General features: G+C 47.8%; 6 protein-coding genes and 1 non-coding gene across 8 annotated transcripts; 3 read left to right on the forward strand and 4 right to left on the reverse strand.

Annotated features, from left to right (window-relative positions):
* The first annotated feature begins 1,248 nt into the window (after window positions 1-1,248).
* Window positions 1,249-5,103, forward strand: LOC101777467. The gene is made up of 3 exons (XM_004970610.4): window positions 1,249-2,105; window positions 2,803-2,957; window positions 4,528-5,103. Exons 1-3 carry the CDS (start codon window positions 1,415-1,417, stop codon window positions 4,885-4,887), a joined length of 1,206 nt encoding a protein of 401 aa, XP_004970667.1. The 5' UTR covers window positions 1,249-1,414; the 3' UTR covers window positions 4,888-5,103.
* A 1,892-nt stretch (window positions 5,104-6,995) lies between these two features.
* Window positions 6,996-9,469, reverse strand: LOC101778681. Its single transcript, XM_012846300.3, is given in 4 exon segments — window positions 6,996-7,661; window positions 7,748-7,901; window positions 7,903-7,917; window positions 8,032-9,469. Coding segments are annotated over 4 exon segments (1,398 nt in total). The 5' UTR covers window positions 8,791-9,469; the 3' UTR covers window positions 6,996-7,191.
* A 139-nt stretch (window positions 9,470-9,608) lies between these two features.
* Window positions 9,609-12,530, reverse strand: LOC101778280 (protein ABHD11). The gene is made up of 5 exons (XM_004970612.2): window positions 12,158-12,530; window positions 11,611-11,849; window positions 11,069-11,181; window positions 10,306-10,446; window positions 9,609-10,132 (listed from the first exon to the last, which is right to left on the reverse strand). The coding sequence occupies exons 1-5, from the start codon at window positions 12,432-12,434 to the stop codon at window positions 9,874-9,876; spliced, it is 1,029 nt and encodes a 342-aa protein (XP_004970669.1). The 5' UTR covers window positions 12,435-12,530; the 3' UTR covers window positions 9,609-9,873.
* Window positions 12,531-12,556: 26 nt separating this feature from the next.
* TRNAL-UAG lies at window positions 12,557-12,636 on the reverse strand. Its single transcript has one exon. It is a non-coding gene; the product is annotated as a tRNA-Leu (tRNA).
* A 132-nt stretch (window positions 12,637-12,768) lies between these two features.
* LOC101777882 lies at window positions 12,769-13,827 on the forward strand. The gene is made up of 3 exons (XM_004970611.4): window positions 12,769-13,217; window positions 13,330-13,383; window positions 13,471-13,827. The coding sequence occupies exons 1-3, from the start codon at window positions 12,936-12,938 to the stop codon at window positions 13,702-13,704; spliced, it is 570 nt and encodes a 189-aa protein (XP_004970668.1). The 5' UTR covers window positions 12,769-12,935; the 3' UTR covers window positions 13,705-13,827.
* A 67-nt stretch (window positions 13,828-13,894) lies between these two features.
* LOC101779098 (sorting nexin 1) lies at window positions 13,895-17,738 on the reverse strand. The gene is made up of 11 exons (XM_004970613.3): window positions 17,591-17,738; window positions 17,348-17,482; window positions 16,572-16,707; window positions 16,304-16,437; window positions 15,726-15,797; window positions 15,465-15,624; window positions 15,024-15,157; window positions 14,856-14,924; window positions 14,687-14,766; window positions 14,398-14,458; window positions 13,895-14,316 (listed from the first exon to the last, which is right to left on the reverse strand). Exons 1-11 carry the CDS (start codon window positions 17,600-17,602, stop codon window positions 14,107-14,109), a joined length of 1,203 nt encoding a protein of 400 aa, XP_004970670.1. The 5' UTR covers window positions 17,603-17,738; the 3' UTR covers window positions 13,895-14,106.
* An 85-nt stretch (window positions 17,739-17,823) lies between these two features.
* Window positions 17,824-21,756, forward strand: LOC101779501 (proline-rich receptor-like protein kinase PERK9). Of its 2 annotated transcripts, XM_004970615.3 has the most exons (2): window positions 17,824-18,676; window positions 20,040-21,756. In XM_004970615.3, exons 1-2 carry the CDS (start codon window positions 18,062-18,064, stop codon window positions 20,058-20,060), a joined length of 636 nt encoding a protein of 211 aa, XP_004970672.1. In that variant the 5' UTR covers window positions 17,824-18,061; the 3' UTR covers window positions 20,061-21,756. The 2 variants fall into 2 exon arrangements, with proteins under 2 accessions (XP_004970672.1, XP_022682596.1); XM_022826861.1 differs by having other exon boundaries at window positions 17,826-21,756.
* Window positions 21,757-23,590: the final 1,834 nt, after the last annotated feature.

The raw sequence follows: 23,590 nt of genomic DNA on the forward strand, positions 1-23,590 counted from the left end.
CTTGTAAAATAATGATTGGAAGGTTAAAAAAAATAAACATCAAAACATTTCATCAGCAGATCTTCCCATTCTACCCGTACTCCGAAACCTGGCAGTTTCCGCGGGTCAGAGCGATAGTAAAGCACAGTAAAAAAATATAGTACAGGCTGAGGGCAATCCTAATAGGAGAAACCATCGAATTTTCATAGTCTAAAATATTGTATCAAGAAATCATCATTCACAATGCAATTTTTTTTATCTAGAGTCTAAAACAAATCCAACCAATCATTCTCTCTTCTAGTACTAGATCCTCTATGCACGTAAAGGAGGCCCGGTGCCTGATGGACTCCCTGTTCCAGGCACATTCGATCCAGAGGAGGCCGTTGAAAACCGGTGGTTTCTCCCCAATACCATTTCTCTGGTTTCTTGGTGCGTTTTCCAATGAAGACTTAGTTTCCTTAGAAGAAAACTATTTCTTAGGGCCTGTTTGGTTATGGTTGCTTATTCATAAGCAACTTAAAAATAAGCAAATAAGTTGCTTATAACCCAAACACTCTTGCTTATAGACTTGCTTATAAGTTGCTTATGCATAAGCAAATAAGCAACTTTTGAGTTGCTTATGGTTGCTTATGGGGCACTTTTACACCTCCTACCCTCATTCTCTCTCCTCTCTCCCCTTTCTCTCTCCTCTATCCCGTCACCACTCAGACCACCGGTTCCGCCGGCCGCCTCCGCGCCGCCCGCTGCGCCCGCCGCCCGCCGCCCGCCCGCCCGCCGCCCGCTGGCCTCCGCGCCGCGCGCCCGCCGCTCGCGCTTGGCCGCTGCCCGCTTCTTCTGGCGCCAGCCAAGGACTAGGAGCTGGTAATTACTAGGGGTAGTGGGAAATGGGATGGCAGGGGCAAATGTGTCAATAGCAGTCTCATTTATTGCAAATAAGCAACCCAAACCAAACACCTAGACTTATAAATAAGCAACTACAATAAGAAAATAAGCAACTTATAAATAAGCATCCATAACCAAACAGGCCCTTAGTTGTGTGTTCTCTCTACATTAACTTCGTTACCACATAAACAAAAAGCTGAGTTGTCAAGATAATTAATAGACATAGAAACTACCATCAATATTTCATTGGGACTGCCCTAAACAAATCTTCCGGATCAAATCAAACATCCTTAACAAAAATCCAGGCACAACAGCTAAAAAGGGCCGGCCGGCCCGGGCCCACCATCCCCTCCGCCAACCTCGCCCGCACCCCAACGCCCCTCGCACACTACCTCCTCCGCCTCCCACGCAAGCTCCCCCGCGCTCCCACTCCTGACTCCGTCGCACACCGCGCCCGCTCCACCATCTCGCGCGCCCCTCCCCTCCCCACCCACACACAAACACTCCCCAAACCCTTTCCTCCTCCCCGCGCGCTCCCGCTCACTCCACCCCGATGGGCAATTGCTCCCCGTCCCCGCGCCGCCGCCGCCCGGCGGAGCCGGGCTCCCCGCCGCTCGACGGCGCCGTCTCCGCGCCCACCGTGACGGTCAACTCCATCTCCGTCTCCCCCTACGCGCTCGCCAGATCCCCCTCCTTCTCCGCCGCCGCGGTCGACGCCGAGGACGCGGGCGTCGTGCGCGTCTACGGCTCCGACGGCTGCCCCGTCGCGTGGCGCCTCCGCATCTCGCTCCTCTACAAGGCGGCGGCGCCCCTCCACTTCACGCCCTCCGAGGCGGCCCCGCTCGGCCGCCCCGTGCTCCGCCTCTCCGCCGCCGACCCGGAGGTCTGCGGCACCGCCGACGAGCTGCTGCGGCAGGTGGACGCGCGGTTCGATGTCAAGCCGCGCGTCGCGCCGCCGGAGAGGTCCCGCGCCGCGTCGCCGGCCGCCGCGGCCGCCGCAGAGGTCGCCGAGCTCGTGCGCCTGCAGCACCGCAGCGCGGAGCGGCACCTCGAGGGCGTGGCCGCGAAGGTGGCGGAGATGGTGAAGAAGGGGAAGAAGTCCGGGAAGGGGAGGAGCGTCGTGGAGGCCGCCGAGGTCAGGAGGCTCGGCAAGTGGTACGGGGACGCCATGGAGGTGATGCTGGAGCACGCCAGGATGGAGGAGACGCTCATCTTTCCTGATATACAGAGGGCATCATTTCCAGGTCGATTTGAGTTTGATCTTATTTATTTGTCCTGCATTGCGTTATGAGAGTACTTGTTTTCGCATGATTTTGCACCTAAACATCTCTCATTGACTAAGGTGCATTGGTAATTTTGGGGATCTATGGGGCATGTTTAGCGTATTTCTGCACTCACCACTTCCTGTCGTGCAAAAGGGGTGCATCTGCGTTTAGACAATTTGATCCCTCCCTGCATTCGTAGTTCCATTCTATTTTGGTTGGGTTAGTTATTTTGAGGAGTTGTTCACTTGTGCTGGTGAGTTCTGAGGAATGGGAGAATCTATTTAGATAGATGATAAAGATGGCGCGTCCCCTTTTCTTCCTCTACGAGTCTGTTCCTGCACTTCGACAAAAAGCCTGTATTCCCCTATCCTTAGCTGTGCAGGCTCCCTTTGTTCTGATTGGTAAAGGAAGCTAACAAAATATTACAATGTCGTGTACTATAGCAAAGCTAAACATTTGGGTGTTCCCAAGTGAAAAAAACAAACAAACCTGGCTTTGCGAGGATCTGGCTCACTGCCTCCAGGTCCCGAAGTGGGAATCATACCGCTACACCAAATGCCAGTCTTGGCATCTTCGATCCAAGATATTAGTTGCACATTTATTTAATCACCAAGTGGTTGCATCCTGATATGATTAGGTTGTAATCTAATCTGACGCTAAGTATTTTGTGTCACAGGAGTATGCGATAAAGTTAATGAGCAGCATGGGAGGCACCTGCCAATGATGAATGGAATCAAGGAGGATATAAAAACACTGCTGACATTGGAATTAGGCAGCCCCCTGTTCCATGAAGTGCTGGTCAACCTTTCGGTTCGCCTCAAAGCATTGCAGGTACAGTCTCTGCTCATATTATATCCGCTATCCAGTTAATTGCATCTGGTTGTTCTTCAAGATCTTCATAATTCTGACTCTACATTGCCTGTGAAACCTTCTGGTTCAGAATATACACTAGTATTAGGCTTTCTGGTGGTGGAAGCTAGTATTTAGGTTTGAATGCCAAGCCTGAAAGAATTGGCAAAGGCCCATAGGTTTCTTCAGAATCGTGCCTTATGGCAACCGTTAGGAGGTTGTTATGCAAACTACACCTTTTGTAACTTGCAAGGCTTCTCTACTGCCTTCAGGCAAAAGTGATAATTTGTTGGTGTGGATGTTACCCTGTCCTAATCTGTATCCCTTTAGCAAATAACCTGCCATGGGATATTCTCTTGAAAAGGAGTAACCGAAAGTGATATGGACTAGAAGAATGATGAGGGACCATTCACCATGTTACCCCAAGGATAAAATTGATTCCTTTCTTCCTCCCGTGGAAAAGTTCTACTGTGCACTTGCACTTTTCATTGAAGTGGGAAGATCATGTAGGTCCTGGATAAGGACCACTTCCAGCCATCATAGCTAAAAAACTTTCATGGCCTGTCGAATTGGATCTGGATTCACCATCATGCCTACTGCATACAGCTATCCTCGCAGTTCTAGTGCATTGATATTGCGCCTATGGGGAAGAGATGGAAAGGAAAAGTAGCTTGCAGCCCTGTTTGATCTGTAAAATTGGCATTGTTTTAGCAAAAGGTTACATAGGAATTTTAGTGTCTCGAAATTGAATAGGATTGACTTTTAGCATACAACTCTCCTTTTACATTGGAAATTTGGACGGTGTGTAGTGAAAGTTGAGGGGAGAAGTAGTGTGCAGCCTGGCCCAAGCTATTAAGAAGTGATTGCTTTGCATGATCATAAAGGTTTCAACATTCTATGCTCATTACAGCTGGCCCTATTCCACATGTTCCTAGCAAGCCTCTGAAAAGACATTGGCCTAGGTCTGGAGACCATTATCGCATATGGTTTAATCATCATGGGCACTTCCATTCAATGAATGCTTCATATTTTTGGTTTTGACTTGTGACGCCAAGAATCCTTGTTCCAAAGTTGATATTTGGTGATTGCACTCACTGTGTGGCCTATGTTGCTTTGAGCTGGTTACTGATAACATTGATTGATAAAATGGTCAGGCAAAATTAGCCAGCTAGTAGGCTCAGAACAAGCTAAGAAACCTTCGACCCTTGGCGGCCTTTTAATAGCTATGAACTGATGCATATACTTGTATAGATAATGATAAACTTGCCTGTAGAATATCTGAACTACTTAAGAAATGAGGTCTTGCACTCATGCAGTATGATTGGTTATAGATCTGTCATTTAGAAATAACAATTGATTACTGCTCATACTTGGCTGGTTAGCAAATGTCTCTCAATAATACCAAACTCTCTTGTCTGGATTTTTAGCTAAATAGCTTAACATATCTGGACCAATCCTGAACTCATTCATAAACCATTAGAACTCCTAGGCAGTGAGCTTGTAACTTCAAATCCCTTTCCGTCATGTTCACTGTATATCTTATTTGCGGCAGGATCACACAAAAGAACACTTCAAGGAAGAAGAGGGTGACATGCTCCCACGGTTGGAAGGAGTACGGCGTATGCAGCGGGAGGAGGGGAAGGTTTCTGACAAGTCTAGTTCCGCATGGGCTTCAGAGGCGGTAGCTACAATGGAGGTGACACACTCGAAGCTCTTCCCCTTCTTCATGACCGGTCTCCTTCCGCAGGAGGCTGTGCATTACTTAGACCTTGTATGCCGATGCACGAAGAACACGCGGCATCTGGTCTCCATGCTCAGATCCCTTGCAGAGCGTCTGGAAGATGCTAATCCATCAATCATACACAACAACCCCACGAAACTGTATGAGCATCTCCTTGTAAAGTCCCCATAAGCCTCAAACCCCCCTCTGTGCAGCTACTCGGTATGTCCCACTTAAGTTGTGAATGCTAACCTCTTCTTTTCTTGTCTGGAGTGCAGCTAATGTATTCGGGGGTTATTTGAACGGTTGTGAAAGCGTGTATAGCTTATTGTGTTATCCCCAGCGTGTGTAACTACACGGGAAAAAAGAAGGAAGTGATTGAAATGGGCATGATTGTTTTCTAACCTACTTTACTGTAAGATTATTTCCTGGTGCTCTAGGTTGACGCCGATCTAGGGGTGTTTGATACGAGGTGCTAAACTTAGCAGGGTCATATTGGATGTTCAGATGCTAATTAGGAGGATTAAATATGAGCTAATTACAAACTAATTGCACAGATGAAGTCTAATTCGCGAGATGAATATATTAAGGTTAATTAATCCATCATTAGCAAATGGTTACTGTAGCACCACATTGTCAAATTATGGACTAATCAGACTTAATAGATTTGTCTCGCGAATTAGACTCCATCTGTGCAATTAGTTTTGTAATTAGACTATGTTTAATACTTCTAATTAGTATCCAAACATCCGATGTGACAGGTGAATATTCACATTTCACAGTGAAGCATGTTGCCATGCTCACTGGTTCACGTGCTCAGATCTGATCTGGTTTGAGATGTATGTATGTAATGTACGTAGAGATCTGTGAGGACTTTGGTTTGACTTCAGATATTCATTTTATCATCGTTTACAAGTTAGTACAAGAGTACCCAGATTGAAATCACAGCATCAAGGATCCACATGGTAACACTTCCTTGGTAAAAAGATATTTATTTCCTTCGTAATAAACACGAGAAATTGAAACGAGAAATTCAAAACCTCTGCGAAAAACAATGGAATTACGGAACCATGTCGGATCAAATAGTATGACACTAGTTCAGGTTCCTTGCTACTGCAACTAATTCAGATTCCTAGCTGATCAATAAACCTCAGGGTAGCATCAGAGCCACCACGCCTGCGACGGAGGAGAAAGCGGCGGTCCACGAGGAAGACACGGCCGGCGCGGCGATGCTAGTGTGCGCTGATGGCGCGATCATGGCAGTGACCACCGGCCGAGTCGCTGAAGCCGTGCCAGGCGGGATGGCACCGGACGACGGAATCGTCGCGCCATCGCCAGGTGATGACGGCGCTTCGATGGAGGCGGGAGCTCCGGGTGGGAACGGCCCCGGCGGCGACCCCGCCTTCGGCGACTTCGCCGCCGTGGAGACCGGGGCACGCGCGGCGGGCGCCTGGCGCCAGTCCGCGGCGCGTCAGCCGTTGACGCGGCCGGCGCCGCGAGCACGGCGGCCACGAGGAGGGCCACGAAAACGCAGAGCCTTCCAGGCGAAGCCATGGGAGCACGTACACGGTACACGTACCCTGCACAGAAGAAGAACGGTTTCTGCTGATCTATGAGAGTTTGATTGTGCATAGCGGCATGAGGCCTTGAGCGTGCGTTGCATGGAAGGGCAAGATTCTGTCTGCGAAACAAATACGGTAAGAGCGAATACGAGACCTTCGTGAGGCAATCCGTGGCTGCGAGGTTGATATATGGCGAGCTGGCGTCTGGCGAGGCGAGACCGCGAGAGATTGCCTTCCTATTCAGGGAAGGATTTTCGGAGTCGTACTGGCCTGCTAGGCATGGCCAAAAAAGATAGTACTACTCCTTTGCTTCAGGCGTGAACGTTCGTGTTGCTATCCAACCATGAAACCATCCATAGATGGTTTTATTCTCCGTTTGTTAATTGTTATTGCCATCGATATCATACTGTGATTAATATGATCATAACTCATGTTTCGTCGTTTTTACCTTATAAACTTGAAACATTCTTTATGCTGGAGCACTCTGTAGAAATTGCCTTAAAGAAATTTGCAGTTGAAACAAACCGAACCCTATTTGTTATTTCGATCCTGCCAAACCCGCTGAGCCTCAGGCAGCACTAGGTGCAAATGTGCAGTGTTAAAGGAAAAAATACAGATAGATAGCAGAAATGAAGCCTCAGTTACATCGTGCATCGGATAGTGAAACAGGTATCAACAACATATACGGATAGATGGATAATATAACAACTGTACTGCAGGTAATGCAAGGACTCGATGTTTGGCATTTGTTTCACAGACAATATATATTCTTTTTTATAACTCAACCATAATTTGATCAGATTACAACCTGCACATGATCATTTTATTGATGTCGAGAATCGAAAGAACGCATCTGTTCAGAATGTCTCATCAGCAATGTGCCAACAATTTTACCGAAATGGCCCATCAGACCATAATAAGCTCCGGGAATCTACTAGGCACAATCTTCAAAGCCTTCATCACTTGCATGGAGCAGAATCTGCTTCACCCTGTCAAAGATTTCCTGGATCTGCTTCCTGGAGTGCAGAGGAGAAGGGTACATGCACGCGCAGTCCAGCCTCCCATCCCTGATCGAGTCGAACACGCCGATCGACGGGCCGATGCCGTGCACGGTGGCGCAGCAGACGCAGTCCTCCACGCCGGCATTGCCTTGCAGCTCGGCCATGTCGGCGATGACCGGCTCCTCGAACACGGAGACGAGCGCCGTCCGGAGCGCCCCCGCCGTCGTCAGCTGGGGGTTCTCGATGGCCCGGCACATGAGGAAGTTGAGGTCGCTGATGTCAGTGAGGTGCTTCTTGTTGCTCTTGGCGCTGGTGTACGAGTCGTGGCACCTCTTGGCAAGCTCCCACAGCCCTTCCTCGCCGTGGACCGTGTGCGTGTTGGTGATGGCGGAGTAGAAGAACCCTGCGACGTTTGACAACGCGCGACGCGACATCAATGGTGGTGCTCGCATTGCAACATTTGATGAGCTTATTGTTGATGACACTCACCGACGTTGTGATCGTCCAAGGCCGGTTCAAGAAACTTGCGGCAGTTGATGAGGGTCACGACGGAGTACGTCTCCTGCTGCCCGCTCTCCAGCGGCTTCGACTGCCGCGCGGCGAGCATAGTCGCAGCGGCCATGGCGGAGCAGAGCCTCACCCCCGTTCTCCTTGCACTCCTAGAGGACAATGAGCTATGAATCTACGTGTGTGGTGCCAATTGCAATAGCACAGGAGTTTGGAAAGCATAGAGAAATGCAATGGTACAGGACAGGACAGGAATTTGAGCTCACATCGAGCAGCCTCGTTGTCTCGTCGCGGCCGAGAGTGAGCCGCAGCATCTGCGTCGACCTCTCCGTTCCAGTCTCCACGAACGGCAGCGTGGACGTGCGCAGCCCGTTGATGGAGTAGCCCACCATGTCCAGCCCGCGCGCCCAGAACGGCTTCCAGGTGTCCCGCTGCGGGATCTTCTCCTCCAGCGCCGCCTCCGCCGCCGCGTCCTCCGGTGCGCGCCCCCCCTCCTTCCCACCACCGCCCAGCAGCACCAGGAGCTCCCTCGCCAGCGCGTTCGCCGCCGAGCGGTCGCACGCGACCGTGTGGATCCGGACGAACAGCGCCGCGCCGCCGGCTGCAGGTGGAAGCTCGTAGAGCGTGGCGAAGAGCACCGGGGCGTCGTCGGAGTCGGCCCACGGGTTGCGGTTGAGCTCGTGCTCGAGGAGCGCGTGGAAGTCGGCCGCGGACTCCGGCGCAGGGAGCGGCTCGAGCGGGAGCAGCGGAGGCGGAGGCAGCGCGGCCGAAGGGAAGGCGAGCGTCGGGCCGGAGGGGGTGGTCCGGAGGCGGCCGCGGAGGACGGGGTGCGCGTTCTGGAGGGAGCGCAGCGCGGCCTGCGCCGCCGCCGCCGATTCGGCCGCGCCACCGCGGGAAAGGCGGAACGCGAGCAGCGTGGTGCCGGTGCCGCCCGGCACGGCGCGGCACCAGCTGTACTCCGTGCCGCCAGGCGCGCGGGTGCGCCACTCGAGCTCGGCGCCCGCGCCGCCGCTCGCGGGATCCATCGAGGAGAAGGGACGCGCGGGCGGCCGCCGACGCCGCTGCTCTCGCCGCGAGTGTGCGTGCGAATTTGGATCGGAGACGGAGAGAGATGGCGTGCTGGATTGGTGGTGGTTGTGGTCTGACGCGGCGGTGGCTCTTGTCGCCTTGCTCGTCGGCTCGCCAGTCAGCACCTCGTTCCGTGGCCGCCTCTGCTGATGGCGAACCGACGAGGCGCTGCTGTCGTGCTCGGCGCTCGCTGCTCCAGACAAGAAGCTCGTGGCATGCCGTCCGGCGAGGCTGCGACGATCACGATCACGAGACAGTCCCCGTTCTACAGTGCGGGGATAACACGATCACGAGCTGAGCTCGACGACTCCTGCCGTGTCGCTGCGGATTTGAACCAGTGAATGGTTCGTGGATCGGCGACGTGGGACACCGTCTCGGACTTGATTCATGTACGAAATGAAGTAATAATGATCTGGTTGGGTGAATTGTACTCACTAATTCGGGATGAGGTCATCTCTGACTCGGAGAGGGAAGCGAGGCCAAGCACGTGCTTCCAAATAGGGGTTTCCCGTTGCTGCACTCGACAGGGATTAGTCTCAACCACTCAAATGCTGGAACTGAAATCCCGAATGGCAACGGGTTGCTCCTGTCCAACAATTTGCAGATGAAAGAGAGGAAAGGCCCGAATGAAACTGCAGAAACGCAGCGCCGCCCTGGTGCCATCTGAAACTCTGAAGCAGGCGAGTTCTCTGCCTCCTATCAATTCAAGTCATCATAGAAATCAAGGGAATCATATGCCAAGTTGATGCCATACATACGCAACGTTAATTCAATGTTTGAATAGATAACACTTTCTCCTTTATTAATGGAATCGACTTTCAAACAATGCAATTTAACACAATGACCTTGCAGAAAGAAAGCAAGGGACTCTAGATAATCTTTTCCTCTATTATTGACAGAAGGTATAAGCGTGTTGTCATAAAAAAGAAACGAAGGCAAAGAGCTCTCATCCGACAACAAAACGAGAGAAGATAATGGTATCCCTCCGGTCATCAAACTGAGATGTCACACTAAGTGAAGGTTCCAGTTGAAAATATTGCTCAATTTTTACCAGCTGACAGGAAGTTAGGCGCCATGATCTCAAGTAGACCCTTGGGGTTATCCACATGAACCCAATGGCCTGAGTTGGGTAAAACGTGAAGTGACACCTTCCCTGCATCAGGCTTCGACTCCCTCTTTGCCAATGCCTTTAGCCTTTGAACATCATCAGGGTCCCATCGGTCACTGCGCTCTGCTTGCACGATTGCAATCTCCAAATCCTTGGGTGGGTGCTCCAGCAGTTCCCAGTAGCTCCTTTCCCTTTAAATGAACAACAATTCAACTAAGCAACATAATTTATAGGAAATTCTTGACCCTCAAGCATAATATATGCAGTTACATGAGAACTTCACTAATTGAAGATGGACGAGGAATACGAGTATATGACAGGAAAGGAGCCCAGTTGTTAGCAGTAAAAATAACCCAAAACTTACCTGTAAGAATTAAACATGTCTATGGCAGCCTGAAGATCGAAAGCCCAGGTCACATGATCATTGTCCTTCTTTAAGTTGCTGCCAATCCATTCTGAAAGAGATTTTGAAAATCCAAGGCTGAGCATGTGGTCGACAACCCACCTGGTGGCACACAACCGAATTTGCAATAAGGAAGCGGACACATGTAAATCATTTAAAATGTATAGTTCCAGAGGCTGTTCATGCTAAGCATCTAGATACGTCCAAAATATTTCCCATCCTGGAACAGTAAGGTTGCTTGCTTGATTCAATAGTACACAGAAAATCAATGATGCTTCAGGCATCAGAACAAATTTCAAGTTTTCAATGGATTGCAATTCTGCTCGACTGTTACTCACAATGATCGTTACTCACAATGATTATAGATTTGGAAGAACCAGAACATGAACTTCTTGAATTTAGGTTTCCCTTAATTAATACACACCATTATCACTTATGAACATCAACAAACAGTACAGGACACATGACTTGTTAAGTTGATGACCTTGCTGTTAAACTGCACAAATTTTGCATCCATATTCCATCTACACTGTTATAACCTATGGTTTTACAATAGCATAGTTCTGGATCATACTCCCACTTTCACAATTTATTATTCATTTGTTCCATTATTCTCTCTAAGTGTGAGCTGTTTCAGAGTGTAAATCTGTATCCATGTTGCTATATAAATGCATCAGGTAGCAAGAATGACTAAACCTCATCAAGGGAAGGGAAGAAATAGTACTTGCGTGATGGAAGTGAAGAAGGAAGACTCGCTAGTGTTTGCAAAACCCGTTCAACTTCACCATCACTGTTATCTGTTAATACTTGTCCAGGGACAGAATCTAGGACCCAGAGCTGTTCTGCATCAAAGGAAAATATAACATAGTGATACATATCATGTCCTCTTAGCCAGTAATATGAGCTATAGGCATGAACAACTACAACCACTGTCCCACAAATAAGGAACTTGTTTACAGAAATGAATCATAATATTAAATTGTCTGTAACAGTTGTACATTCATGACAGGAGCAGCAAAAAAACTGTCTGTAACAGTACTGTGATGTAGACTCAAATTCCAAGTACACAATTCAAAGAAATGTGCTTAGTCTTAGCCTATAGAAGCATGAAATTCCAATTTCCACCTCAACTTAGTTATCTCACCAGTTAATTACTGTGAGCTGTTAATTCCAAATTTCCAATTACGGAATCAAAACAATATGTGAGGATTGCAGAAGAACAATCTTAGAACAAGCTATGCCAAATCTGATAATAACTCCTTGCACCTGTTTGGGAAGAACAGCCGACTCTCCATACACACCACGTGAGCAGCTCTCTGCGAAATCTAGCGCAACCTTCCCACCCATAGAGTGACCCACAACAACATCCGGCCATGGCCAACCACGGGCCTTCACCAAATCAGCGAGATCCTTCGCGGCAGTCGACATGTTGTGGGGCGGGTCGAACCCCTTAATCCCGGCCGACCTGCCATGGTTCCTCAAATCCACGAGAACCATCCTCCACTCTGCACAGGAATATAAACACACTCAACGCCATACAAATCAGTTCTACAACTTCCTGTACGGCTGTACTTCAAGAGCAACCGACGAACCATATTTCAATGGACATCATGTGCACAGTACATGAAGATTTAGGGGAAATCAAATTAGTGTGCTCATTGCATAGAAAATGGTGTGCTGATTGCATAAAAAAAATCAGTTCTATAAGAAACCGATAAACTATATTCGATGGAGATCGTGTGCAGTATAGATAGCAATGGGAATTAGGAAATTGGTGTGCTGATTGCATCAAAAAATTGAGAACAGCGTATACCGTCTGAAGGGGAGCGGCTATGGAGTTCGGAGGCGAGGATGCGCGAGAAGGAGCGCCAGTTGCGGCCGGAGCCGAGGAGGCCGTGTAGGACGAAGGCGGTGGCGGTGGGCGGCTTCTCGGGCGACAGCTGGATCTCGTCGAAGGCGAGGGTTTCGGTCTGGTGGGGGGCGTCCGAGTGGACGGGTGAGGAGAGGAGGAGGCGCCACGGATAATACCCGGAGGAGGACGAGAGGAGGCGCGAGCGGAGGGAGGACGATGCCCGGAGAGACGCCGCCATGGCCGATCGCGTCGCGGAAGCCCTGGCCAAGGCCGCGACGCCGATGTGAAGCAGCAGCGATGTTTAATGAAGGCTTCGCCAGTTCAGGCACAAAAAAGAAAAGAAAAAAGGATCGAAAAACATGACAGCTGTGGGATTTGAACCCACGCCCTTTCGGACCAGAGCCTAAATCTGGCGCCTTAGACCACTCGGCCAAACTGTCATTTCCTGTCAAACGTACTCTTAATTTTATTTAAATACATAAAACTTTAGATCCCCCCAATCAACGGCCACGATTGGTTTGACGTAAACGTTTGCTTGTTTGCTGCGATGTTGAGCGGGCCACAAACCTCGTGAGGCCGAGCAGTTCGCTTCGGGTCCATCAGCTTATCCCTTCAACACCCTTCGTGTCCTCACGATCACGAATGAGCACACTGCTGCCCGCGTTAGCTTTGCTGTCCTGAATCGAATCTCCACTGGTGCTCCCCAGCGCAGAGCTTGCACACGGAACTGCAAGCCAGGATGTTGCTAACCCGTCTATCCAGCTCGTCCTGTTCGTCGACGGCGCTGCAGAGGCATGCGTGCACCACCGGCAAGCCCCCCTTCCGCGGCGCCGCCGGGTGCTGGAAGAAGCGCGAGAAGCTCCCCGGCTTCAGAGCCAGAGTGGCCGTCAAGCCGCCCTGCGCCGCGCCAGGGAAGGGCGGCATTGTCCCGGCCGGCAACGATGACGACGGGGTCAGCCTCGGCACAGTGAAGCTGCCTGGCAACATCGACGTCGCTCGCTTTGAGAGCCTACTCTTTCAGGTCAGCGTTCCTGCCTCAGAATCAGAAGACACAAACGCCATGCATCGAGGCCATCGGCTGGTGCTTCAGCGTAGCTGAAACTGACCGTGTTCTCATGCTGTTTTACTGGCAGTGGGGAAACAGCCTCTGCCAAGGCGCCAACCTGCCGCTTCCGGTGCCTCTCAAGGTAGTAGGAGAACAAAATAGAGAAATGTTGATATGACTAGTTGCTCGAGATTTCTTCACCTGATGGAAGATTTTCGTGTGCGATCAGGTGGACAAGGTTGAGGGCGGCATCAGACTAGGGTTCATCGCAGTGGACGACGGCGCGACGCAGACGCTGGTTTACATCGACTGCCTGGTTTCTCAGGCCCCGGACGGCTCCGGGCCGGTGTTCCGAGCGATCAGGAACGGTCCTATGAAGGACAAGGAGCCACCTGGAGAGCCCAGGATCATGAGAAGCCTCCTTCAGGCTCTCCAAAAGTCTATTCAAATTGCACAAGTTTGACAGTGTAAAGGGCTGCAATTCCCTGTGACTGTAACTGACGAGAGCCCATTGAATCCTGTTATTCTCGTTCTCCTCTCTCGACACTTCAAAGAAATGAAGCTATAAGTTACTTTGAGGAAGTTACAGGAAATAGGACCATGGTCCAGTATTTCTTCATTATTGATGATCATTATTACGAGATTCCAGTAGCTATGTCAAATTGTCAATTGATCGAAGAAAAGAAGACATGTTACACATACTCGAGCAGAAAGAAATGATGTCTGACTGAATCTAACAGCAGGAGCATCTCCAAACATCACTTTTTAATAAGTATACAGGAATCAGTGTCAAAACAGGCCGGGGAAAAAACAGCCTAAAACTCAGCAAGTGCAAACCCCCTATATCTCAAACATCGCGAGGCACTTATGATGACGAACAAGCTTCCAGCTTTGGGAGGATGCTGCGCCATGCATCAGCTATGTCTTTGGCTAGCTTAGCCTGCCCTTTGGCAAATTCATGGAACGCAAGTCCGATATCAGCTGTTTTTTGCTCCTGGAAACGAGCGAGTTCTTCATTCATTATTCTAACTATGTGTTCAAACTTCTTCGTAGCCTCCTCGCTGTCTGCTTTCAACTGCAAGAACAAGGCGACATCAGTGAACAAGAACTCTAAACTCCATCCACGACTAGAATTCCTCAATGAACAATAACTTGCCTCTCTAAACTCAAATTCTGCTTCGGCATATTTCTCAGGGTTCATGAACTTCAATTTTTCACTGCAGAGAAAACAGCATTAGAAAGTTCTCGGGTAGAAGTATGGAACAGCCAGCATTATACTAATACATATGGATTCCTTTTTGGTCATCAGGACCCTGATTGGTATATTATAAACACATAGGTATATCATAAAATGTAAGGCTCTGGACCAGCATATTTGTTCCTGATTAGTTAACATTCTTCAAGACTGGATAGGAAAAAGGTAATTGGAGTACGCAAACACGTACAGGTTAAGCTCTTTATACTTCCTCTCCTGATCCAAATCAAAGTGCTGCCTGAAAGCATTGGCTCGATCCATCATGGTGGCCTGTTTGAACCCCAATTTTGTTAAAATTTCTTCAACATTATACAACCAATAATATGATTGCATAGAGATGCCAAGATAAAGATGCTTACTTTTATAGATTGTACAGCCCGCACATAATCTTTCAATGGTTCTTCAAAGTTAAAGAGAAGATTGTCTGCCTACAGTAACAGCATGTCGACATCATTAGAAACTTTGAGATAAATTGTTACACATGGGATTTAGTACTAAGCAGTACTATGTAAGAGTATAATGGTTACCTCTCTTTGCAACTTTATTGACAACATCTCTGACTTAGAACCAACTTCAGAAAACACCTTTTCCATCACATCTCCTTCACAAGCACCTAAAAGCTTAATCGCCTTTCCAAATTCCGCCAAAGATTGCCCAAGTTCTAATCAATGAAAACCAGGATTGTGTAACTCATCTCGCTATCCAGGTAAACCAAATTTCGCACCCAAAAAAAGAAAATTGAGGTCTTATGAATGTCTCGGGATGCATGTTCATGCTCCTTGTGATATCCTACTCCAGGTCAGTTGTTTCATTATTTTTTAAAAACTAAATGTAGAGCAAGCATATATTATTTTACTGAAATTACATTTTTGAATTTGTCCAAACCAGTCTCACAATTGAAAAAAAACTGCAAACTTGCGATCTATTTTAAATATGAAAGAAATTCAAAAACAGATCAACCAATATACCTCTGTGTCTTTTCACAAGACGGTATGCTTGTTTCTGTGCCTCTGCTAAATGATTTTCTAGTTCAAATATGTAATTTTTAAGCTTCTCATACTCAGGAGTAGATTCCTCCACTGGCTTTTCTTTTCCCAGAACAACATCACTGACTTTTGACTGTACATCCTAAAAGAAGACGGTAACACGATTGTTAACCAGCAAATGCCATGTCGATATTGAGAGGGATGGAAGGAAGTCAGAATAATGCTATGTATAAATAAGACTACCTTAAACATCTGTAAGAAATCTGATGGCTTCTTAAAAATACCAGTCTCATAAGACCTTGCCCTATCCATTTTCTGCTTCACGCACAGGAAAAAGAAACATGAGCAGAAGACCAAAACCAACAATAAATTATTTAGTCTTCAGAATGAGATATATGTAAGCATGGACTCATGGATACAGAAAAACATAAGACAACCATCAAGAGAGTATGAACCCTGTAAGGTACAAGGTTGCAAAAAGACTATTGTAAAGTATGAAGTTGAGTTTATATAACACACTTAAATGATAAGACCTTCACAGCTTAGGTAACTGACTGATATTATTTATACTCTGAAGGAAATTTCAACATGAATTCAAGCAAAATGATCAGTAGTCATAGGAGTTGCATGGCTACTGGCAGCTATGCTTAGGACATGTGTTTTATTCCAAAGACTGATTGTACACATTTCTCTGCAACAATACAATACTCTGATTTCAAGAACCATGGGTTTACAAAAAGAAGCTCAACTAAAACACAATCTAACTATAACAGCAACAAGAAACAATGTAGCATTCTACTGCTGCACGTTGAAATATGTACCTCTTCATCTGCCTGCAAAAATACCCTCAAGACTTCACTTTGCTTGAGCTCAGGGTGTGAAGCTATCCTGTTAATGAATAAGTCCAGAGCTTGACGCCGCAATTCAATGAACTCCTTGCTAAAACGGAATTTCTCTGATGGTAAAGAATAAAAATAGTACAGTAAGCAACACACAAGTAGTTAGCACAATTGTTTAGCAATCAGAGATTTCCTGTCCAAAGAGATTAATGAAAAACATTGTTACGAAAATCATAATTTGGGACCTTACCAACAGCATTCTTCTCTGGAAGGGGAGGTATAAAAATGCCTTTGTACCTCTCAGCAAGCCTATCATGCAACCATTCAAAATCACTATAGCGTCGAATAACAATTTTCTCTGGTCCCTCAAATTCAGGCAAGTTGGTCTACAGAAACAAATGGGTGGCAAATTAACAAGTGTTGGAGGTGAAAACAAATGCCGCATGTCTGTACAGGAAATATGCATAGTTATTGGCAGTTAGTCATAAGATTGCCATGCAATTCGCACAATACGTTGTTAAGCTGCTCAGATGGAAGATTGCATCTAATTACTGTTTTCATTTCTTACTGAAACTCAAATATACATTTTTCACAAACTCTAACTTACAACCACCTTAAAAATCATAACACTACTTCTTTCAATTGTCCACTTCTTTCATAAACACGATTCAACTCCACTGAATACTTTGCTGATAGCTCAACTGGTTACATAATATCTATCGAACGCTCTACTAAAATCTAGAAGGACACATGATTTCTGCTAAACAATGAGCTCCAATTAATACTGGATGGCAACAGATATTTGCTCCAGATCTATATTAGGAAGTCGTAACCCAAATTTAGAGTTCCACTGATCCAGCTCTTATACCACGAGACAAACTGTGCAAAAAATAGCTCTAAACTTAGGCAACCCGCACGAGTGTAAGCAAAGCATCTACTCGAAGAGCACCATGTTGCAAAATCAATCACTAAACCAGGAGTAACTGACGACTTAGCGGTTTGGTAGCCGGGACCACACCAGATTACCTTGGTGAAGACGCGGTAGGAGATGTATGCCTGCACGCCGGTGCCCATCTTGACGGGATCCGTGACGGAGATCGACAGGAACGGCGCCCCCGCCGCCGCCGCCGGCGACCGCGGACTCTGCGACGGGCTCCTCTCCTGCGCGAGTCCCCATAGACAGATTCAGCGCCAATTACCAGCCGAGTGCACCAATGGTCAGCAGCCGCGGCGGAAGAGAAGCGGCGGAGGGGCGGGTCTAGTGGTTACCGGCGAGATCATGGCGAGCTCCGCGGTGAAGCCTCCTCCCTTCCCTGGTGCGGCACGGCGAAGCGACGGGAGGAAGAGGACGACTTGGGAAGAAAGGGAAATCGATTGATTTTTTTTTTCGATTGGATTTTCCGTGGGTACTTTTTGTTCAGATGGCTGTTAGTTACGGGATTACGGGCTTTGGATGGGTTGGATCGGGAGTCCCGGATCGGCCCGAGCCCACGTTCAGGACTGGGCTCAAGTGTGGCTGGTCCAAGATCGGAGCCGTCTACACGGCGCACGAATCTCAGAACACCGGCAAGATTCTCTTCTTCCCCAGAGCGCTAGCTCCGCAACAGACTCGTGGACCCCAAGTCTGCATCGGCACGCCTCCCACGCCGCCGTCTCGCCACCTCCCACCAGTGACGTGACGTCTCGTCCACCCTCACAGGCTCACACCGGCACACGCGACAGCACACGCTCAGCTCAGCCATGGAGCGCGCGCGGCACAGGAGCTCTCCCAGCTCCGAGCGCTTCCTCGGCTCCTTCCTCGCCCCCGCAGCCGCCGGCGAACAGTCCGCCTCCACTGCCTTCGAGCTCGACGAGGACGACCTCTTCTCCACAGGATCCGCCTCGCCCGAGCCGCCGAAGCTGGTGCGGCGCCCACTCATCCTGTCCTCCGTGCGCCCCGCAAACCCTAGCCCCATTCCCCGTCTCCGCCGCCCGCCGGAGGGCATCCTGGACGCCCTACCCGAGCGCCGCCGCTCGCCGCCTCAACCTTCTTCATCGACGTCGTCGTCCCCCGGTTCCCCTGCCGCTGCCCCTCCCCGCATGATCCCCGCCGTCCCCCGTCCGGCGCCGGTCCCGTCGCCGCAAATGGCGCGGTCTCTGCCGGTCAATGTCCCCGCGGCGCGGCTGCGGAAGCCGCCGAAGGTGATGGGTGAAAAGACTTTGCTTTTCCCCCTTTCCCCCATGGATGAGGACGACGAGGAGATGCTGCCGCCGCATGAGATGGTGGCGCGCGCGCGGGCTCGGGAGTCGCCGATGACGACGTTCTCAGTGCTGGAAGGAGCCGGGCGCACGCTCAAGGGGCGGGACCTCCGCCAGGTACGCAATGCAGTCTGGCGCAAGACCGGATTCCTCGACTGATCCGTGCCATTTGCACTGACCAGTAGCCTTCAGATAGATTCAAGTGATTGATTTTATATAATTATATGTCTGGACATCTGATTGTGTACATTATTGATCATTGGGTGTTAATTTTAGTCGCACCTGTAAAGCATATCTGCTCTATTAGTACTTGTAAACTTTTGAGTCGGGCAGTTAAGTTGCTGATATTGGGATATTTGGTTTGGCTTAAGATTTGATGTATCATGCATGCTTCTGTGTGTTAATTTGTTGCAATAAATAAGGTGTTAATTTTTAGCTCAGTTTAACATTTATTTACTAGAGGGGTCAATTTGTGTAGATTGGTGTTGGTGTGGTAGTGGAGTGAAGGGCATTGGTTCGATTTTACAGATTCCTTTCTCATACTGGTCATTAGTTTTTAACTTACTTTGACCCCTCTACATCCTGATTCTTCTGTGAATTCTAGGCTTTTTGATGAAGCTGCAACCTTAGGGTGTGGATATCAATTCGTAGATGAATAGACTGTTCATGTGTGTTATAGCGGTGGTGGTTAATCTAGATAGTATCTTTGTTTTGCATTTTTGCTTAGTCAGATGGGGTTCTCAGGCTACAATCTTACTACTTTGTACACATATTGACATATATGAAAATTATGTTTGGAAATATGAATCCAGTGAACACCGAAGGAACCATAAGGAAGACATTATCAGTTCTTACAATTTAGGGCTTTCTGCATACTCTGTGTATTTCTATTGAACAACAGATTCAAATGTCAAAATGTTTGTTCTCTGTTGGTGTATGTTTTGCCTTAAAACTTCTTCAGTCACTGATAAGTCAATAACACAAGTTTTCCCTCTAAATTGTGAGGAAAAAAGAACTTAAATGGAACATCAGGATCCAAGTTTGCAATATGATTGAATGAGTGCCATAGTGGTTATCAACAAAAAAAAAATGTCGCAGAATAAAGTGGAATAATCCTTTTGCACATTTCAGGTCTATTTCTGAGATTTTGAATATTTTGAAGAAATCATTGGCTGGGTGCTGAAATGGTTATAGAAAAAGAGAAACTACACCTTAGTTACCTACATGGCTTCTCACTAGATTGAATCAAAAGAAAATAGTAGGAATGTTTACTACCGCATCCCAGCTGTGCTGGAAGAATGGTTTAAATATATATTCGTAGAAAAGGTAAACATTATATATGTGAGGGTTACACGTTTCAGATGTTATCCTTCTGGCTTGGCTCTTTTTTAATCAAAGCACGTAATGATTCTCCCACTAGAGCTAGGCTGAAAACAAGATCTATGTATGCTTCAACCTACCCTGCCTGCTTTGTTTTCAGAGAGAAACCTACACTTACTAAATGCCCCTGAAGTGGTGTAGTCTGGTCACTGGTCAGGACTCAGCCGCAGTACCAATGATAGATTGTACATTGTTTTTTTCCCCCTCAAATGCGGGTTTGTACAGAATAACAAATCAATGGAAGAAGAAACTACAAGTTTGTGGTGCCCGGTCCAGCACTGCGGTCGTAGTGGAAAATCGAGTGTTCTTTATCTTCTCAATGGACTGTATTTGTGCCATGAATTCAGATGTCAGTCGGGAAAGAAGGAAAAAAGGGATGAAAGTTTTGCGCAAACACTGAATTAATAGAGGAAGGAGGGTGAAAGGATGAAACTTTTGAATTCATGAATTCCCATTCTATACAAATAGAAAACAGATAGAACCAAGTGGTGTTATGCAATATCATGCTCCAAAGGAATAGTAAAAGAAGTCATAATTGTACCTGCATCGGCACTGGATGTATGTGATGGTGGCAGAATAACTACACAAGTGCTTACTTCCATGTTCCATGTGTCTCCAAACTAGTACATAATTTTGGGTTTCAGATAATCAGACAAATACAGGACAGCAAGAAATTGGTCAACTAAATTCTTGCTCTTGTTTCTACACATTCAAAATTCTGTTTGATGCACCATCGCTGTGCTGTCCGCAGATTGCAGTGCAGCCATGATAGAGCTGGAACAGCAGACTGGATGATGCATAAATCCACTTGCATAAATCCTTTTATGCAGCATCATGCTCCAATGGAATAGTAAAAGAAGTCATATTGTACCTGTATTGGCACTGGATGCCTGCGATGGTGGGAAACGAAACTATGTAAGTGCCTACTTCCATGTTCCATGTGTCTCCAAACTAGTGATGGTGGGAAACAAAACTATGTAAGTGCCTGCTTCCATGTTCCATGTGTCTCCAAACTAGTACATTATTTTGAGTTTCAGATAAGCAGACAAATGCAGGACAGCAAGAAGTTGGTCAGCCAAAATCTTGCTCTGTTTCTACACATTCAAAATTCTCTTTTCTGCACAATCGCTGTGATGTCTGCAGACCGCAGTGCAGCCATGATAGAGCTGGAACAACTGACTGGATGGTTCCAGGCCCATGCTCCTTGCAAAGAGCACTGCCAGCACTTGAATTTCAGCATCTGTAAGATTTCAAGGCTGGCCACAGCGGATGAACAGTGAGATTTGGATAGAACGGGCAGGAAAAAGATAGGACTCGGAGGTTTTTAGTTTCTCTGAGCTCCACCTCCACATGTTATGATTCTCTTGGTGATGGCTGTATGTGGTTGTAGGGAGTGTGCCTGTAAACAACTTGAGACCATGACAGTTGACAACTGCATCCAGCTTAGCTGAAGAATCAACTGTGAATAGTGCAGTTAGCTGAAGAATCAACTGTGAATGTCGTTGTATGGTTTCAGAGTCAAAGGCTTGACGCATAAAATGGCCAGCTGTTAGCAGTTGACGCAGTGACATCCAGAACAGCTAATTGGCTTCGATGGCGGCACTCTACTCTGTAGTGGGGCACAGGGAGACAAATCTTTGTATGCTGGCAGACAGTCAGCGATTTTATTTTGACCAGCTTGTTGAACATTGACTTGTATTGTCGTTTCCTATAGATACAATTGCTTCCTGTTATTTGTTTTGACAGAATTTACTAGTGCTCTTGTTTGCAATGAAATGAAAGGAAATGGATGGCTGAATGCAGTGGTTGTTCATCAAGTAATGGTGAATCTCGGGCTGTCAGTCTTAGAATTGGTGTCCTTCCTCCAAAAGCAGAAGAATAGAATAGACCTCCAAGATTTGGTCGACGTAAGCCCTTGACCACTTCTGTATGTTATATGATGACGGGTACATATGTCCGAGCGATATATAGTTATTTCGACGACCTCTTCCTCTGTGAAAGCAAAACAAGTAACACAAGACAATAAGGAGAATTTCCTGCTTGATTGTGCTATGGGCTATGGCTTTCTATGCTATCTCAGGGGGTGTTTGATACCCGTGCTAAATTTTAGCACCTATCACATCGGATGTTTGGATACTAATTAGAAGTATTAAACATAGTCTAATTATAAAACTAATTGCACAGATGGAGTCTAATTCGCGAGACGAATCTATTAAGCCTAATTAGTCCATGATTTGACAATGTAGTGCTACAGTAACCATTTGTTAATGATGGATTAATTAGTTTTAATAGATTCGTCTCGTGAATTAGACTCCATCTGTGCAATTAGTTTTGTAATTAACTCATGTTTAGTCTTCCTAATTAGCATCCGAACATCCGATATGACCTGCTAAAATTTAGCATCTCGTATCTAAACACCCCCTCAGTCGACAAGCGAATGCATCTCATTTCTCACTGTTTGCTGCTGGCTTCCCACCTGGGTTAAAAATTTTCAGAGAAACTCTGAACGCGTCGCTTTTGCGAATCTGGAAAACGAGCGGCATTTCCAGCTTAGCGAAATCCTTGTGAGTGCGCTAGCGCAGCACGGAAACGCCAAAGTACTTGTAGCCCACTGGGCTGTTCGCTTCAGCTTATAAGCCGGCTGAAAAGCTGAAACGGCTAATTTGTTGTGAGAGGAAAACACTGTTTGGTGGCTGATAAGCCGACTGAATAAGCTGAATGATACTACCATCTCCTTTTTTAACTACCTGAAATTGCTTCCTGTTATGAGTTTATTAGTGTCCTTGTTTGCAATGAAATGAAAGGAAATGCATTGCTGAATGCACCGGTTGTTGATCAAATAACGGTGATTCTCGTGCAGTCAGCGTTAGAATTGGCACGCTCTCCCCCAAAATTTTGATTGATTGCTCTCCCCCAAGAGGAATTGACAAACCCCCAAGATTTGATTGATTGCTCTGTGATGAGGACTCCAGCGTCTGATCACTTCTGCTTCTGCATGCATACGGTGACCGGTAAATGTGTCCGAGCGATGTGGCCATGGCGACCCGTTCGTTCTTCCTCGATGTGAAAGCAAAGAGAGAACACGAAATGGAAAAGGGACGGGAATCTCCTGCTTTGGTTCGGCTTCTACGCTGTTTCAATCGAACAGACCTGGCTAAAAGAAATTCAGAGAAGCTCTGAACGCGTCGCTTTTCCCAAGTCTGGAAAACGAGCCGTACGTGCTCCGAGCTTAGCAAAATCCCTTGCGACGGTGCTATCGCCCAGCACGACGGGTAACGCCAAAGCACAGTGATCCCGGGATAACGGGATAAGCATTATCCGCTGTTGACCCGTGGCCCCTGCGTGTGGCGACCGTGTCCCGGTGCGGTCGCCGTCAGCTCGGCCGCGCAGGCGGCAGCACCCCTCCGCGTGGCAACCGTCCCCCGACGCACCCGCCGCGCGCCCCGCCCGGTCCAGTTCCGGCGGGCGGGCGTGCGTTCAGGTCCCACTCCTACGGTCCTACCAGGCCACGAGGAGCAGCGCCTCCCTTCGCGCTCCGCCTCCACGGACCACGGTGCCGGAGATTCCCACGTCTCCGTCTTGCGGTCTCGCCAGAGCGCCCGCGTTTCCCATCCTTCCTCGCCTCCATCCAGTGAATCCGGACGGCCCGTG

This window comes from Setaria italica, chromosome V (genome assembly GCF_000263155.2).
Source record: "Setaria italica strain Yugu1 chromosome V, Setaria_italica_v2.0, whole genome shotgun sequence".
NCBI classification, from domain to species: Eukaryota; Viridiplantae; Streptophyta; class Magnoliopsida; order Poales; family Poaceae; genus Setaria; species Setaria italica.

Bases quoted from the DNA above. Each gene is read 5' to 3' on its own strand.
- LOC101777467 (XM_004970610.4), top strand. From the start codon at position 1,415: ATGGGCAATTGCTCCCCGTCCCCGCGCCGCCGCCGCCCGGCGGAGCCG. The intron at 2,106-2,802 runs GTCGATTTGAGT...TTTGTGTCACAG, and splicing joins ACAGAGGGCATCATTTCCAG to GAGTATGCGATAAAGTTAAT. The intron at 2,958-4,527 runs GTACAGTCTCTG...TATTTGCGGCAG, and splicing joins TTCGCCTCAAAGCATTGCAG to GATCACACAAAAGAACACTT.
- LOC101778280 (XM_004970612.2), bottom strand. From the start codon at position 12,434: ATGGCGGCGTCTCTCCGGGCATCGTCCTCCCTCCGCTCGCGCCTCCTC. The intron at 11,850-12,157 runs GTATACGCTGTT...ATTCCTGTGCAG, and splicing joins TAGCCGCTCCCCTTCAGACG to AGTGGAGGATGGTTCTCGTG. The intron at 10,447-11,068 runs GTACTATTTCTT...GTGTGCCACCAG, and splicing joins TCTTCACTTCCATCACGCAA to GTGGGTTGTCGACCACATGC.
- LOC101777882 (XM_004970611.4), top strand. From the start codon at position 12,936: ATGTTGCTAACCCGTCTATCCAGCTCGTCCTGTTCGTCGACGGCGCTG. The intron at 13,218-13,329 runs GTCAGCGTTCCT...TTTTACTGGCAG, and splicing joins TTGAGAGCCTACTCTTTCAG to TGGGGAAACAGCCTCTGCCA. The intron at 13,384-13,470 runs GTAGTAGGAGAA...GTGTGCGATCAG, and splicing joins CGCTTCCGGTGCCTCTCAAG to GTGGACAAGGTTGAGGGCGG.
- LOC101779098 (XM_004970613.3), bottom strand. The intron at 16,708-17,347 runs GTAATCTGGTGT...TTGTTTCTGTAG, and splicing joins CCTACCGCGTCTTCACCAAG to ACCAACTTGCCTGAATTTGA. The intron at 14,317-14,397 runs GCAAGTTATTGT...TTGTTCTTGCAG, and splicing joins CAGAATTTGAGTTTAGAGAG to TTGAAAGCAGACAGCGAGGA.
- LOC101779501 (XM_022826861.1), top strand. From the start codon at position 18,062: ATGGAGCGCGCGCGGCACAGGAGCTCTCCCAGCTCCGAGCGCTTCCTC.